The 15291-nt window shown below is 45.4% G+C and overlaps 1 protein-coding gene across 7 annotated transcripts in view; it reads right to left on the minus strand.

The window, feature by feature from the left end:
* Positions 1-15291, minus strand: part of LOC124412594 (fat-like cadherin-related tumor suppressor homolog) — a 144349-nt gene that overhangs the window by 35172 nt on the left and 93886 nt on the right. For all 7 annotated transcript variants that reach the window (XM_046892599.1, XM_046892598.1, XM_046892601.1 and 4 more), the window contains exons 2-3: positions 4136-4242; positions 3239-3443 (exon numbers count right to left, since the gene is read on the minus strand). In XM_046892599.1, coding sequence (XP_046748555.1) covers positions 3239-3443; positions 4136-4242 — 312 coding nt within the window. The remainder of the gene's footprint in view (positions 1-3238; positions 3444-4135; positions 4243-15291) is intronic.

Genomic DNA, 15291 nt, shown 5'->3' on the forward strand with positions numbered 1-15291 from the left:
AACTGAATATCGGATCACGGAATCGGACAGGTTCGACTCCCGTCGCCGCATATTCACCGACTTGGGCCGCAGAACCATCGGAACTGCATTCTGCCGCTAATTCGCAAGCTCGGGTAGACTATTTACCGTCACCGCAGACCACCGAGCCTGTTTCGTGCCTGGTCTTTCATAATACACGTTTCCTATCTACAGACCAGGGCGCAAGCTGTGACGTTCTCAGAGAAGGAAACAAATTTTGGCTAATTATAAATTTTTATCAATTAATTGCATTGTATACTTTCGGATCTAATGGTATTACAAAGTAATTCATAAACTGGAAATCGATGTGACGGCATATAAAATATGGAAGAAAAATTGTTTAATTGTAAACTAAATACTAAACTATCGCTCATGTTCCTACGTTTTACCGCTTTACTACTAGAATGTGGAATTTTATGAAAGCCTGCAAGGATTGCATTATTGCTATGCCTCGTCATGTTCGCGAGTCCCTTTTTTTAAATGCAAATTTTGCCAATATTTTTATCTGTGAATTTAGTGTGAAAAGGAGCCAAGTCTTCGAACGCGTCACGTGGGCACTTTGCGTCACGGCTGCTTTCGAAATTTACACTGGAAGAGGTAGGCGCTTTGCTTTACGTCTGCTGCTGGCCGCCGGTCAGCTCGCGAATTTATACTGAAAATCCGGTTTGATCTGGTTTTATCGCTGTGCTGCCGCTGCTAACGTTGATGATGGAAAACTGTTCATCCCCTGGTTAGGCTAGGTCGGCCCGTCACTTCAAACCTTGCGTCGGGTTATCGTCGTCGGTGTCCTGCTGATGCCGTATCGTCGGAAGCACGACGTCAGCCGGATGTCGCAATGTGTAATGAGATTTTTTTAATCCTATACCGTTTCACGGGGTTTATTCTTTTAAAATTTATGTTCTCTGATATTATTTTCATTAAAACAAAAAAGAAAAAATTAACAAATAAAATCACACGATGCGAAACATGAGCGCGAAAATTCAGCAAAAAATCATTCAGCCGAATATGGCGAAGGTAAGGAAATTCATACATCTAGACGTGCCTGAAAATACACGGTATATAACTCACTTGTCTCAGGGTGTAAAAGTACACGCCAGGTTGTATATCAACGGGATGAGGCAGAGTGTGACAGGTATGTGCAACGAACTTCGCAATATGCGCTCATCATAAAAGGGACGGTAGTGGAGTGGAGCTTCTCCTCGGCTTCTCCTATATATTATCTATGCGCCTTTCACATACACGCGCGCATATAGCTAGACATACTGCAGCAGACACGTTTATGCTCAATTTCTCGCGATATAATTTCGAGAGTAACGTTAAGTTTACAGTTACGATTCGAATTTTAGTCGAGACGATTAAGTTGGTCATTACGACACGAGTTTTGCTGTGGTTAATTTTAAACATATCATTTTGTAGTTGCGTCCAATTGAGTTTAGGTCGGTGTTAAGTTAATGAATGTTTTCGGTTTGTTCTGTTTGAGTTTGAATAAAAGTTACAATGGCGGCAAATTTCGTCAGCATCGGCAACTGGATTATCGCGGCGATAAATTATTCGCCATGACACACAGCGTTACATTTGAAAAAATCTTCTGCCTTTCCCGACTAAGTACAAAGTGTGAGAGACATTGCGCTGAGTACGTGACGTAATTGTTCAGTGAATCGTAAGTCATATTAGCGGAGACTGAGAGTAGAAGAAAAAAATTAAGGAAAAACAGAACGTTATATCGCATTTCTTATGCATTATATATCTACTGTATGCGTTTCACAATTTGAAAGCACACCCCGCTTTTTCCCCTTATCCCTCGTGGCTTTCGATTAATACTTCTTCTTGCGGAAAGTGAGATACAGGGAGAAAAATGAAAATACCGCTTCGTGTACAAGAGCGAAATATAGACGGAACGACTGCACATGCGCGGGATGAAAATATGTGCATAGGTATCAAAGAACAAAGCGGAGGCATTCGATGAGGTGCGAATTTTTCCAACACGCACAAAACTGCTAATTATTGGATATTTTAGTGAATTGCGCTATAGAACGACAATAGTGCACGAATAAAAATACATATGATACGTGATATTCTCTTTTATAAAACACAGTGTCTAGAGTAACGATTTGCCAGCCAATTGTAAAACGTTAGTAATGATATCGACAATGTACTTTAAGGGCGAATTGAATTGTTTGTTTTCAAAATTTTTCAAAATTACTATATCAAACTTGAATTCTCGCGGCGCGAATATTGGAGTGGATAGATTTTCAATCCAAGAATCGTTAGCCTATTTCTGCGGAATGTGCTTCGAATAGAAGAATATTTGTTAAATGCGAGTGACTCATTGTTAGTTAGTAGAGAAAGACATTTTTTACAGGAATACAAGCGAGACGAGGTGACGTTGTGCACGCGATGCGGCGCGTTTCTATCGACGCGGTTAGATAACCCACGGACTTTGTCACTTCGGAACAATTCATTCGCTGATCATTATTGCTGTCATTTCCGTGGATTCGCTGACCGTCCCACGCGTTGAATACATGAACCTAGTTGTTGCTGCGATAACATCGGTGAGTATACTCGGCGCCGTTGTCTGCCCTCGTTATTACTACAGGTTATCGCCGTTTACGAGCGATCGATTATGGCGACGGAGCTGTAAGGGCGCAAGGGCGCCGACGGGTGTCGGTACTTATTGCTCATCTTGAAAGAATCTTCCTTATTTCTGGACGCGAGACTTCGACTTGCAGCAGGATCAAAGGAAAAGAATAACCAATTCGTCCTCGCTTCCCACAGCCTGCAATAACGGCCCTTCGATTTTCCACAGCTTCCGGTAGGATTGCCGTTTATCTTCTGCATATTCGCAGTACGAAAAGATACGAACATCACGTAGGTATAACAGAAATGCAGAAATAATACTCTGGGATAAACAATTCCATATTTTTATCAGAACACCATACTCTGACGCGATTCGCAACAAAAACAAGACGAGCAAAGGATAAGCGGGCGAAAACAACGCGTCGAAATATCGCGAGAGAGATGTTATATAGTGTGGATAAAAATATTTGATTCAATGTACAGAGGTACGATCGATTATCGATTTATCTTACATTAGATACGAAGTGATTTTTTCAGAGGCCCAACAGCTCGGCTCGCGTTGGTTTCGCATGACAACGCATATTCGTGTCGTATCAAGGATGATGCAAGGGCGGTAATTGGGCGGGTTGATTAATAGACTTACCCGTAGTTGAGTTGATGAGAAAATAACCCTCCGGGTTTCCGCTCGTTATGGAGAAGGTGAGCTTCTGGGGCGAAACGTCCTTGTCGAAGGCCCGGACCTGGACCACGCTCACTCCGGCCGGCGAATTCTCGGGCACCGATGGATAGTAGACGGGCAAATCTGTCAGCGGCGTGTTATCGTTCTCATCCAGTACCGCCACGTAAACCTGTGCGAACATTGGGCCGATAAAATCCTTTGAACGGGAGTCCAGAAAATACGTACGTTCCTAGTCACACCGGTGCAGCACCGGTGGTGGGACATCGTCGATACCGAAAGCTTCCGAAATTCCTCTGCAGAGAGCGAATCTCGAATTGTCGCAGAGTTTCAGACGTCAACGCATACGACCCGGGTCTTAATTATGAAAATAAATCGGAAAATTGATCGAGGAATTGTCTGTGCGAGTCTCAACGACTAACGGACGCGGAGAGATGAAGTGCGAATGAAAACGTGGCTGACATTGAGAAATAAACCGTCGCTCTGTGTCCAATTGAAAATTCGATACAGCGGGAGATCGATCGGTGGTAGGTAATTAGTTACCGTGGCGAAGGTAATTGGGCGTCGAAGCACCGCGTCCGCGGTGTCTGCGTAGACAACGTGACCATAATAATAAGGTACGTGTAATCTCTCGCTCCGAGCAGCCTGCGGGAGGTAAATAGTATAAAATACTCCGCGCACTTACACATATAGCGTGTCGATAAATTATTACGATTGAGAATTTTTACAACTGGGAGTATAAATTATCAGCCCGGATTCAACGGCCTCGACCGGAGTAAGGTAAGATTGCAGCGGTGTGAATGGAGGAGTGTATGAATGGAAACTCGCCGATACAATTGGGTATGACTTTTTTTTGCTTCTTACCTCGATCTTTGAGCTCAGAGGAACGACTCCGTGATCTTGAGCGAAGACGGTGATCCAATAGCCTGATTTCGTCTCGACGTCGAGGACCACCCTGGTCTTGACGTTGCCTGGAGGAACAGAGAAACGGTGAAAGTTAAAATCGGTATTACGAAGATAGGTGGATGCCTAGGACGAGGTGGATGCAGCTGGGGTCTTGAATTTAACCACCGAGAGACGTCGATTTCCTTGAGCCGAGTTTCCCTTATCCCTACCCGAATGGATTCCCGGACTTGAATACTGAACGGGGGTCTCCGTTTAGCGTATGAATATTGAATCTTGCCCGCATTACCATATCCTTAATATGCTGCTCGGTGAGAGGCTGCACAGAGGTCGGCAGTACGCTCCGTTTGAGATAATGTATGCATATCAATTATACAACTCGCTTCGCCCTCTTCCGCCTTGCCTGATCACCGTCCCTGGGTCCCGACTCACGGGTTAGGTGCGCAAATTTTCTCACCACTTGTAAGACAATTACCGTTCCCTCGGCTCGTCAAAGGCTTCTATGCGAATGAATTTGCCCCTCTTGCGCTCCGCAGAAATGTGTTGTGCTAATCTAGGGGCGTCTCGGCTCGGGTCGAGCGGTGAAAAATGAAAGGGAATTACATCTTCATTAAGTTTGAGCGAGTCATACGGATTTTACTGCGAACCTGATCATTCGAGAATTCCGCTTTCAACGAGGTACCGTCACGTCCCGAATCTCTCGTCGTATTAAATATCAGATGAACGATGACAAAGTTCCACCGCCGTCTCTCCGCTTCCGACCTTTTTGTTAACAAAGGGAAAAAGGTCCGCGCTCTCCTCTCTCCTCTCTTCACTCTCAGCTCATCCACTTAGAATCACAATCGCAGATTAAATTTTAAAGCCAAATCTTTGTTCGCTCGCGTTTTGTCCCGAATCAGCCGCGATCGCGGAACACTCCGCTCGAGATGCGAATAAAATACGTATCTTTACGAAACTAGGTATGTTTCATCTCTCGAACGACTCAATCCTCAGGACAGCGATTGAACGAGTTAACGAGAGTGGAAATTTTGCGTTCGGCTTCATTTATTTAATCAACGTCGGAAGCTCATCGCAATTTTCTAAAATAATATATTAAACCTGGTCTCGTCTCTCTCGCAGGCACAACGCGCTGTACAAATTTTATGTCCAACGTACAGTTCACAGCGAATCACCGGATACAATTTTATCATTCTTTATTCGCGTTATGCTCTGACGAGATTTATACGCGATGAATAATTTTTTTAGACAGACAATTATTTGGTAATGTTTGACCGAAATCGTTTTAAAATGCGGATTAAGTTCAGACAGAAGATCACGAATCATAGCGATAAAAGGATAGAAAAAAACAGCACGTATCAGAGGGTGCAGTAAATTATTTCACCCGAATGGGTACGGTAGCAATATCCAACAAAGCGTAATTCCCCACCTACCCCACGATAGGTATCTCACTGCTGTTATACCAATTAAGATTTAGCGTTCGCCTAGCGTTTCAAAAAGCGATAACTCGTAATTGGGTAGTTACAGACAGAATAAACACATTTAACCGATAAATTATGCTGATCAAAATTGGCTCGATTTAATTCCCAAGCTACCAGAAGTGATTCATCAAAAAGATTGACAGGTATGAAAAGGGACGTGGAAAAATAAATGTGAATACGGTGCGAAAAGTATCTGCCATTAATCGATGCCCTGTTAAAGAAAGGAAAAAAGTATATATATATATATATGATATATACTTTAAGCAAGTGTACGAATTTAGAAGTTATTGATCAGATTTATCTAGTGATAGATTTGCGTCAAACTTTTTTTTTACCAACGTACACATGTATAATGGATACATATAGGTACATAACAACACGTATTATCTACGACTCGTAAAACTTTCGGCAAGGCGTTGGAGTTGTTCTTCTATATTTTTCTTTCCCTTTTCTTATCTACTTGTTATTTTCCTCACCGTTCGTACTCTCTTATTTTTAGCACAAAAATCATAATGAGAGAATCCGTCGTAGTTCGTAAATAATGGGGGGGGGGGGGGGTCGCATTCATACCCGAAGAAGGCATACGGCGAGGCGAAAACTTTCAAGAGTGGGGAAGTTTTAAAACCTCTGGTATACATATAATAGGAACGGCGATAAAGTGCTGTAAAAACAAAAACTTTTCGTCTACATTTTTCCTCATTTTTCAACGCTTTTCCCCCTTCTTCAATCCCTTTTCTTCTGTGACATATTCACCGAATTCATGGACAATACAATGCACAGGGTGCCTGCACGTTTTTGGCTTCTGCGGAGAAGCAACGAAGATCTTGAATGATCTTTCGCCACAGCTATCATACGTAGGTATACGTATGAGACCAGGAAAACGCGTCAGAGGAATTTCATCCCACTTTATATTTGCCATCCAGGAACGTGTAAAGAGCGTCGGAGGTACTTTTGCGTGTTATCAAAACGGTTTTTAATACGTTAAACACTTTTGCACGGTGACGAGAGGGGGGTGGGACTGGCAAAGAGTTCTCGCTTTTGTATTGACAAAGCCATCAAGAACGTATTACAGAATGGGTGGATGGGCGAGATGGCTGGTATAATGCAGCGAAGATGCCACTCGGTACTCGCCCCGAACAATGTCTCGGGGAATAAGTAGACGTAGAATGGTGAAAAGGAGTGACATAAAGATGATCCTGTGAAAAACCAGGGTCCCAAAACAAATCGATCGGTCTTCCGAAAATATTCTCCGTACATACATGTTGGTGATTTTATTAATAGAATCAGGATATGATGCGAGACAATTTGGAGATCAGCGTCTTTACTGGTACGCGAGGAAAGTACAAACGCGGAAGAGACGTCAGGTACCTCTATATTCAAAATATCACAAGTACATACCGGTATGTCTACGTTTTAATACCTACAAGGCGTACTTCATGGCGGCACACGCACTCGAATCATGAATACTTTTTTGTAATTCGTATGGCATATGAAGGAAATTAACTTCTCGCTTGTCTGCGTGCAAATTGTACGTTTTGAATCAGAAATTATCGAAGCCGAAGCCACCCGAAAATAATTAAATCGTTTGCTACTCAAGTCTACATGTACCGTTCATCACGGCGATTGGCATACAAAAAAAGGAAAGTAAAAAGTGCCGAAAGTAGCGATGATGACAATGGGTATAAAGTGGAAAATAAAATAAATTATGAGTAAGGGGGGGAAAAAAATTCGGTGGATAGATCGCGGGCACACACATGGAACCCCCCCCCCCCCTGCTACTCTCATCTCCACTCCCACCCTTCGCTGGTATTTCGGAGAATGAGATGTAAATTGCCTTCTAAATTACCACATTGAATAAACTTCCCCTTGTCATCCACCCAGGCTGAAACCACCCTCTACTCTCCCCTCTCCTTTGCCTTTCCTCGAGAGTTCTTCCTCGCCTCGTTCCATCCTGGCGTATTATATGTATATCACACCCTAGCTGTTTCTTTATTTTACATCTTTCTCAAGGTATATACACCGACAATTGACGTGTGGGTGATTTGCATACATTTCCGTTGGATTCCGCGAGGCAAGCGAGGCACGGCATTAAAGTTTTGGACCACTTGGCGTGTCGCTTTGTGAGTAAGTCCAACCGTCGATCAATCGGAATATGATTAACAATATATGCCGTATATTTAAAGCATGCCGAGAAGACGGAATGGTTGTGAAAAGTGAATGAAAACCGTTTTCCAGCCTCCTGGATCAACGGAGACTATCGAGGACTTTTGCGGTTTCCTCAGTTGTTAACCGAGCCTAACCCGATCTGAGTCAACTCTGAGGTCGTCGAAGAGGGTAATTCCAATCAACGAAGGGCGCCTGACGACATTGGCGCGGCGATGCCCGTGCGACGGGACAATGGGGGACCGGAGCCAAGGGTGTTTACCCCCGATTTTATATCCAACCGATTGGCGAGTGACGATCCGAACGTCTCTGAGGACGCTCAATTACCATTATGTCTTTTTAAAGTGGATAAAAGGTGGGAGGCAGTTCGGGCGTCCCTATCTCGCTAGGAGAGTAATTTTTGCCACCGACTTCGCCACTCTTTCCCAAGTACGTGATGTCGATTGACCGGCCGTCGACGAATTGTCAATTTGTTAGGATGAGCTGTCCTTCCGGACACAAACGGAGCGTTGGTGCTCCGAAGTATTGCTTTCTGTGTGCACGAATTACGCCCCTTTCTATGCAAGGACGCGGTGCAAAGAGTCGTAATTCTGCGAAAACTGAGAGCATTGACAAATTGAAGGTCCCAAGTACTCGGTACAACCTGAATATTTTACGAGCCGTTGGGCCGCGTGGCGCTAACCTGACTAAATATTTCAAGGCGCGCGCAGAGGCACCAACAGTCACCGTCGTTCTTACGTTTCAACGTTTTAATTAAAATGCGAACACACCGCCAGCCGTACGTCCTGTGGGTACGAGAAACGGAAGGTAACGACGGCAGTTTGCGAGGAAATTTCTACCATAATTATCGAAACGAGGCGCTCGTTACCTGCACTCACTCTGTTTAATAAAAATGAAACAGGAGTCATAATTCGTCCGCGGTAAAAATTCCACCACGTCGCCGTGAAGACCGTGTAACAAATATGTAAGCAAGATACGAATTCTCCTTGTGCCACTCGAAGCACCGTTGTTCAGATTCTGATTAAACGATAAGCTCTGATTGTCGCGCCGGAGGCGCCGCCTGCTGTTCCAACATTGTTTTCGAACATTACCTCCTTAGTAGGTGTGGTTACGTCTCGTGTCGAACGTGTTTTTTCGCCGAGCAGGACACAGCACAATCGATCCTTACTTTCGTTCGGAGGCAAGAACCGAGTTGGCTTACTAAATTTTGAACAATTGCGGATCCGGAGGAGAGGCAAAGACGCGAACGCCCCTAAGAAAACGCGGATGCAGAGGCTGCAACAAGAGCTGCGAATAAGTACGAGACGAACACAGTGATGATTCTCCGGACAAAGCTGGAGAGATGAGACGAGCCGGGATTCCGGAAGGCATGGCAGAGACCGCGACGAGTTATGTCAACAGTAAGGGCTCCAGATCCGCCTTGGTCGTGTACCTTCATCTTCCTCCTCATTCTTCCTTGGTCCTTACAGGTCCCCATCGCCTCTCCTCCCTCCCTCCTCCGTCTCCTCTTCGCCACCACTATTACACCGCCGCCGCCGCATTCATTTCCCCCCGGCCACACCTTGCACCCTAATTTTTCGACACACCCACCACGGATCTAGTCGTCTGTTATCCTCCGGTGAACCAAGTGTTTAACAGTGTGATTCCTCGCCGATGTATTTTCGTTTCTCGTCCACTTCGAATTGTTCTATACTTTTGGACAGCTTGAAGACTTTCACGGGACAGTCCGTCCCATCTGGCTCGTTGTTAGAAATTCGGATTACCACTGTCAAGACGAACGTGAGGTCGGACAGTATTTCGACAAGGTCCTGCAATCCCCTTGACGGCTATATCGCTCCAAGATTCCGTCGGGAGTTAAACGTGCTTTAGCATGTATCATCTCTTGTCCTACAAGACGGAGAATAATAATATCGGCGCGGAGGAAAGGAGAGGAGGTTGATTATTCGTAGGCACATCACACACGCGTCCGTCCGTCTCGCGGAAGATCCGATCCTGGTTATCAGGACGGGAATCCGCCACGACGAGACTCGCTCAGCGTGGGGTCTCGGCTCGGGTGCAGCTCGCTCGCCTGCTTGCTCCCTGCTCTCTTCTTTCAAAACAAACGTTTATCCGTCCAGGTGGATCCCCGGACTCTGATTAATAGTCTCGTCCGGGCGACACGTGGTCGGCCACACCGCCGCGCTGTCTGTTCGTCTCTCCCTTAGGAAGGACAGCCGGATCAGAACGCCGGTGAACAAAGTGAGGAGGACTCTCTCGAATTCAAGACTCGTGTGGGTCGCGAAAATATATCATGAGGTGGATGGGTACCCGTGCAGAACGAGATTCGCCGAGGAATTACACGCGGTGAACGTGACGCGCGCTGCGCGGTCGCCCCTCTAGTCTGTCCGTCCAGCATTCAACGTTTCGCGTTTCAACAACGACCGAAGCTAAGGATATTTTAATTAAATAACAAGGAACGTCATATGTGAGGTTCGCACGTTGGTGCGTCAATTAGTAATGCTAGAACGGGTGTTCAGCTAGTTTTTTAATTAAAATTTCAACTAGAAGTGTTTTTCGTACTGTGATTACAGGTTCTGCGCGGGTTCAGCGTGCGCTCACGAATGAGGAAAAATTAATAAGAAAAAAAAAACGAAAAAACAAATTAGAGATAAAAGGAGAAGGAACTATTTGTACGAACATGGAAAGGAGCGAGACCAATTAAAAACTCGCTGATTGTTTTCCACAAGTTTCTCGCCAACACCAGTGAATCGGTTAGTTATACTGTATGGATAATGGTTCCAAGGATTCGGAGCCGCTGGGTGTCTTTGCAAGCTGAAAAATTACGTTGCCGGTTCGAATGGTAGTCGTAGATTTCTATCATTTACACATACAGCGACGAGGTAATTGGCTATAGTCAACTTAACGGGGTGAATAGCAGAGTGAAATATGAAACCGGAACTCGGGCAACCTTTGAAATTTGCGGAATTAGGAAGGCAGGAACACCGGAAAGTGATTCAGGCCACGGCCGGCAGGCTGGAGGCCTGTGTGAATAAAGCCCCGATTTTTCATCTCGAAAAAGTATCTTCATCGTTTCTCATACATTTTTTCGTCTAGCTCAAGCGTGAAAACAGATAGCAGTATTTCGCGACTGAATTGTACCTGCGAGAAAGAGGTTGACGTCGCGCGATAACTCGCAATTAGGAATTTATGCCTCCGGTACAGACCGTGTACCGCGGAAGAGGCTCGCTCGTACCTCGGAAGCCTTTAGTTGTTATCCTGATCGCGAACGTGCGAAAATTATAAGAAAACCGAATAAAGCTGGAGAGACAGAGGGGGTCGCCCGATGGTATCGGTTAGCAGCCCTCGCATCGGGAGGTTTTGGAAGTGAGCGGGAATCAGAGGGAGAAACCTGGTCCATAATCCGTTAGTGGCAAGAATTTATGAGGACTAAAGGACAACAATTGTGATATTAACTGATTGAATCTCGTAAACATTAGTCGGAACGAAATCGCGCAACCATCGGTCGCGGAAATATAAGAGACGAGACCTAAACGCGACGTGGAATCTGTTCCGGGTTCCGGAGAAGAATTCAATTGCAGGGAACATCCGGTATCCGTACGGCCGTCACCACGTGAAATATGACGGACTGGACACGCGGAAGGGACTCGCTGGGATCCGCGCCCGTATGCCGTTCATCCACTCTGAGAATTCCTCCCCCCTCTTCACCGGGATATCCGACTCCATTTGTCTACGCGATGCCCCCCCCCCCCCTCCCCCTCCCCCGCTCCCATCGCCATGCGGGTCTCGCAAGCCTGGCTCCGAGATATCGTTTCGGAATTCTTTTCCGGTAGTATCTCGGAAAAGCCCGAAACCGTTGTCCCCCAATAACTCAGCAGTACTTCTTCGTCGGTGTTTCGCTACCGGCGACACCGGCAACGAAGTTCGTGAAAAATATACACGCTTCCCTCCCCTCTCCGCGAAATTCTTCCCGCTCGTACTTTGCCCAGCTGGCCGCGTTCATCCAGATCTTTTGAATCTCGGGAATAATCTCCTTTCCAGCAACCGACGTTTCATCCACAATGCGCTCGGCGATCCTTATTACATGTTAGTATACATGTTCTATATAGAAACACAAATTATCTTCGCGGAGCGATCCTGTTTTTTCATCATTCCCCGGTGGCGGTATTTGGACCGGTTCGTAACGCACTGCGACGAAACCTTCGTCAACCGAATTAACCCGTTAACGTCCGTCGGTATTTATGTCGTAACTCCAGGCGTCGTCGAGCCTAAGCCAACAGGTTCGTACCGCGCCCTAATTGTTACTGTGAGGGACCAACGGCGTCGTGAAAGCTTGTCGTCAGGGTGGTTCCCGGCCTGAACCGACGGAGCTGATAACGAAATCAGAATCGGGGTGATCGAGTTCCACGACGCTCGCATATCGTCTTATAGCCATGACGAAACAGAAAGGGATCTCAATATTGCGGGAAGAGTTTCTCTTACAATTAGTTGGGCGATAAAGTCATTAGGTCGTGGATGATTCAGGCTCGCAAGAGAAGGCCTCGTCACATTTTCACGTGTCACGGCGTGAGTCTGACTCGGGTTAAGCGATGCGCGTCGAGTTGCCAATCGCGTTATAACGCCAAGCCGACTCGACGCCTCCCGAACGCCGGTATATTCCACCAGCCTATAGATGCCAATTTGTGCCTACCTGCATGATCGTGAACAACGAAAGCGGAGTTTGACTCTTCGAGTATGTTCGACAAGAGCGGCGTGGGTCACAAGTAGGGAACATCCAGAGGCCTCGGAGTAAACGTGAAACTACCGAAAATGGATCGTCCTTTGCCAGGATCAATCCTCATCGACGCTTCGACGTCGAAAAAGCGGAGAACGCGTTTTAACAAGATTTTCACCGTTCAACGGTTGGACCAGTTTCACTGCTGCAGTTATTCGATGCAAGCTTTTTTCCTCGTTCCGCTACATTCCGTCGTCGAAAAGCTCTGCAGGAAGTGTCCGATCGATATCCCGAGAGCGAGCCGATAAAACCGAGATGAAAAAAGTCGAGAGGAGTAGAACAATCGGACAACGATAATACAAAGTATGAGTGAAAAGTTTCGACGATTTTTATCCCAATGCGTTCTCTGTGAGCACTGTCCCCGCTTTCTTGGAATCTACCTATTACTTGATTGCAGAGAAAAGCGACAAAAGGCTGCGGAATATTGATGATAAAAACGTGCCGTTTCGACACCTTTGGTGTCTCCCATCACCCTCATCTCTTTGCTCCAGCGTTTCATTTATCTCGGATTGCTTTCTAAATTTCGGAAGTAAAAGGTATATATCCCATTCCGCAGCGACACTGCAGCGATGGACCCAGATCGCGAAGAGACACTGTAGCGTCGAGCGAAATAACCAAGCGAGAAAGAAGATTAAAGGAGGATAAAAGTGAAAGGACATAGAGAAAATGGAATACCACCCCGGTGAAGACAAACCCTTTCTTCATTTTCACCCCGTTCAGCAAAAGAAACTGTAGAGATATTTGGCTGCTTTTTTGCACTATCCTATAGAATGATTATTCGATTCGATCGCCGTTGCTCCGAGTAGAGTGATTCCACCTAATTCTCCAGAAAATCTCCAGAAAGGTTTTACGCTTATTTATTATCAGGCGTTGATTAACGCGAGAGCCAAAATGGCAATGGAGAGCTCGATCAAGATTTACAAATTTAATTCTAACGCGTTCGTCTTTCCTGCAATCGAACAAGCTGTAAAGAAGACTTATTGAGCTGAGCTATTAAGACTCTGTCTGTTTATCAGTATGTTTAACTTCTCGATCGATTGATGAAAGAGAATCAGTTTCCTTCTTTTACTCTGCGCTCCTTTGATTTTATTCAGAAAAATAACGTGGAGAAGATGTTCATCCCCTAATGAAAGACAGCCGAGTATAATTTTACCCGAACATTAGGGGCGCCGTCGTCGATTATTTTCGGAACAGAAAAACTCTCGGATTCCGTCTCAAGTTCTCGACGGTAACTGCGTCGTCTATGCCACGCAGTCAGCCACCGCCATTACTACATCTACCTATGTGCATTGGTAATCCGAGCAATACACCGGCGCAATCCGCAGCCCTAGGAAAATCACCGTACGGCCTGTGGCTTTACCTTCCTCATTCTCATTCTCATACTCGTTCTTCTTCTTTTTCGGCCCTTAACTCGGCCATTACATATCTATTACCGCCAAGCTCTTCTATCCTCTTCCACACACGCACACACGCACACACGCACACACGCACACGCGCGCGCGCTTTATTCCCTTTGTCTAGTCAGGCCCTCTGCCGATAAGGGAGGCGCATTCACATCGCGTGTTCGCCACTCGGAAAGGCCGGGCCAAGCTTGAGGAAGATTTGCTTTCGTGCCTGCAGCAGACCAGACTGTAAGATCGGACTGCCGGTTGTCGGTTTCCTGCAGCGACGTGTCCGTCCATTACTTCTGAGTAACGATCCATCCACTGTTAATTCTAGGTGGTTGCCCGATGATTACTAATTATTTATTTCACGCGCGATCAACCCCCGCCGTCCGGACCACCAATGCCGTTCACCTTTAACCCCGTCGGCATATTCGCAAGGTTTACACGCGAGATCGGAATCGCACGGATGAGCTGTGTTTTCTCGGCAGGTCTAAAAAGGTGGGGCAAAAAGAAATTAGATTTGAAAGATTGTGTCGTTTCCGGGAGAAATTAGCTCCAAGAGGTGACTTCCGATCAACTCTTTGCAAAAACAAATTTCCGGAATTACAAATGATGACGATAACAGTGATGACAGCAGTTAGGGTATAAGTATATATCGGTTCAGGAATAAGATGAAAATTCGTTGTAGTACTTTCCTTTTACGTTACTCCTCGAATAGAATTTCAGCTTCCTTTCATTCTGAACCCCTGCACGAAATATTATGTGCACAAGGTGTGTTTATATACGTGCGCGTGTACGTGTGCGCACATATAGATAATATATAACCACCGACGAATGAGGTTTCCAAGCTAGCCAACATTGCTCCACCCGAGTAGCAGTGGCGGTAGGGACGGATGTGATATTATTTTATTATGATAGATGCGAAAGAGAAAAATTCCCGCAAGTTGTTTCGGCTATCGAATATTGGGTATGAAAAAAGAGAGTGGGAATAACCGGGAGTTTTTAAACGAAGGAGAAGAGAAAGGGGTGAATTTAATTAGGCATTTTTCGCAACACGTCATTGTATGTACATTATACATATGTATAATTATACATATGTATAATGTACATGGGGTATTATATAAGGAATATTCATCACAATTCTGGTTCTCTTCCCTCAAAAATATACAATGGTATACATATACGTGGGAAAAAACAGTTCTTCCTTAATGGTTTATAATATAGGTATATGCATGTATTTTTTCTTTCTTTCTTACACTCTTTTTCATGGAGTAAATTACTTTCAGCCTAACGATCCGACCTCGCTAATGTCAACATTAG

This window comes from Diprion similis, chromosome 11, assembly GCF_021155765.1.
Source record: "Diprion similis isolate iyDipSimi1 chromosome 11, iyDipSimi1.1, whole genome shotgun sequence".
In the NCBI taxonomy this organism is placed as follows: domain Eukaryota; kingdom Metazoa; phylum Arthropoda; class Insecta; order Hymenoptera; family Diprionidae; genus Diprion; species Diprion similis.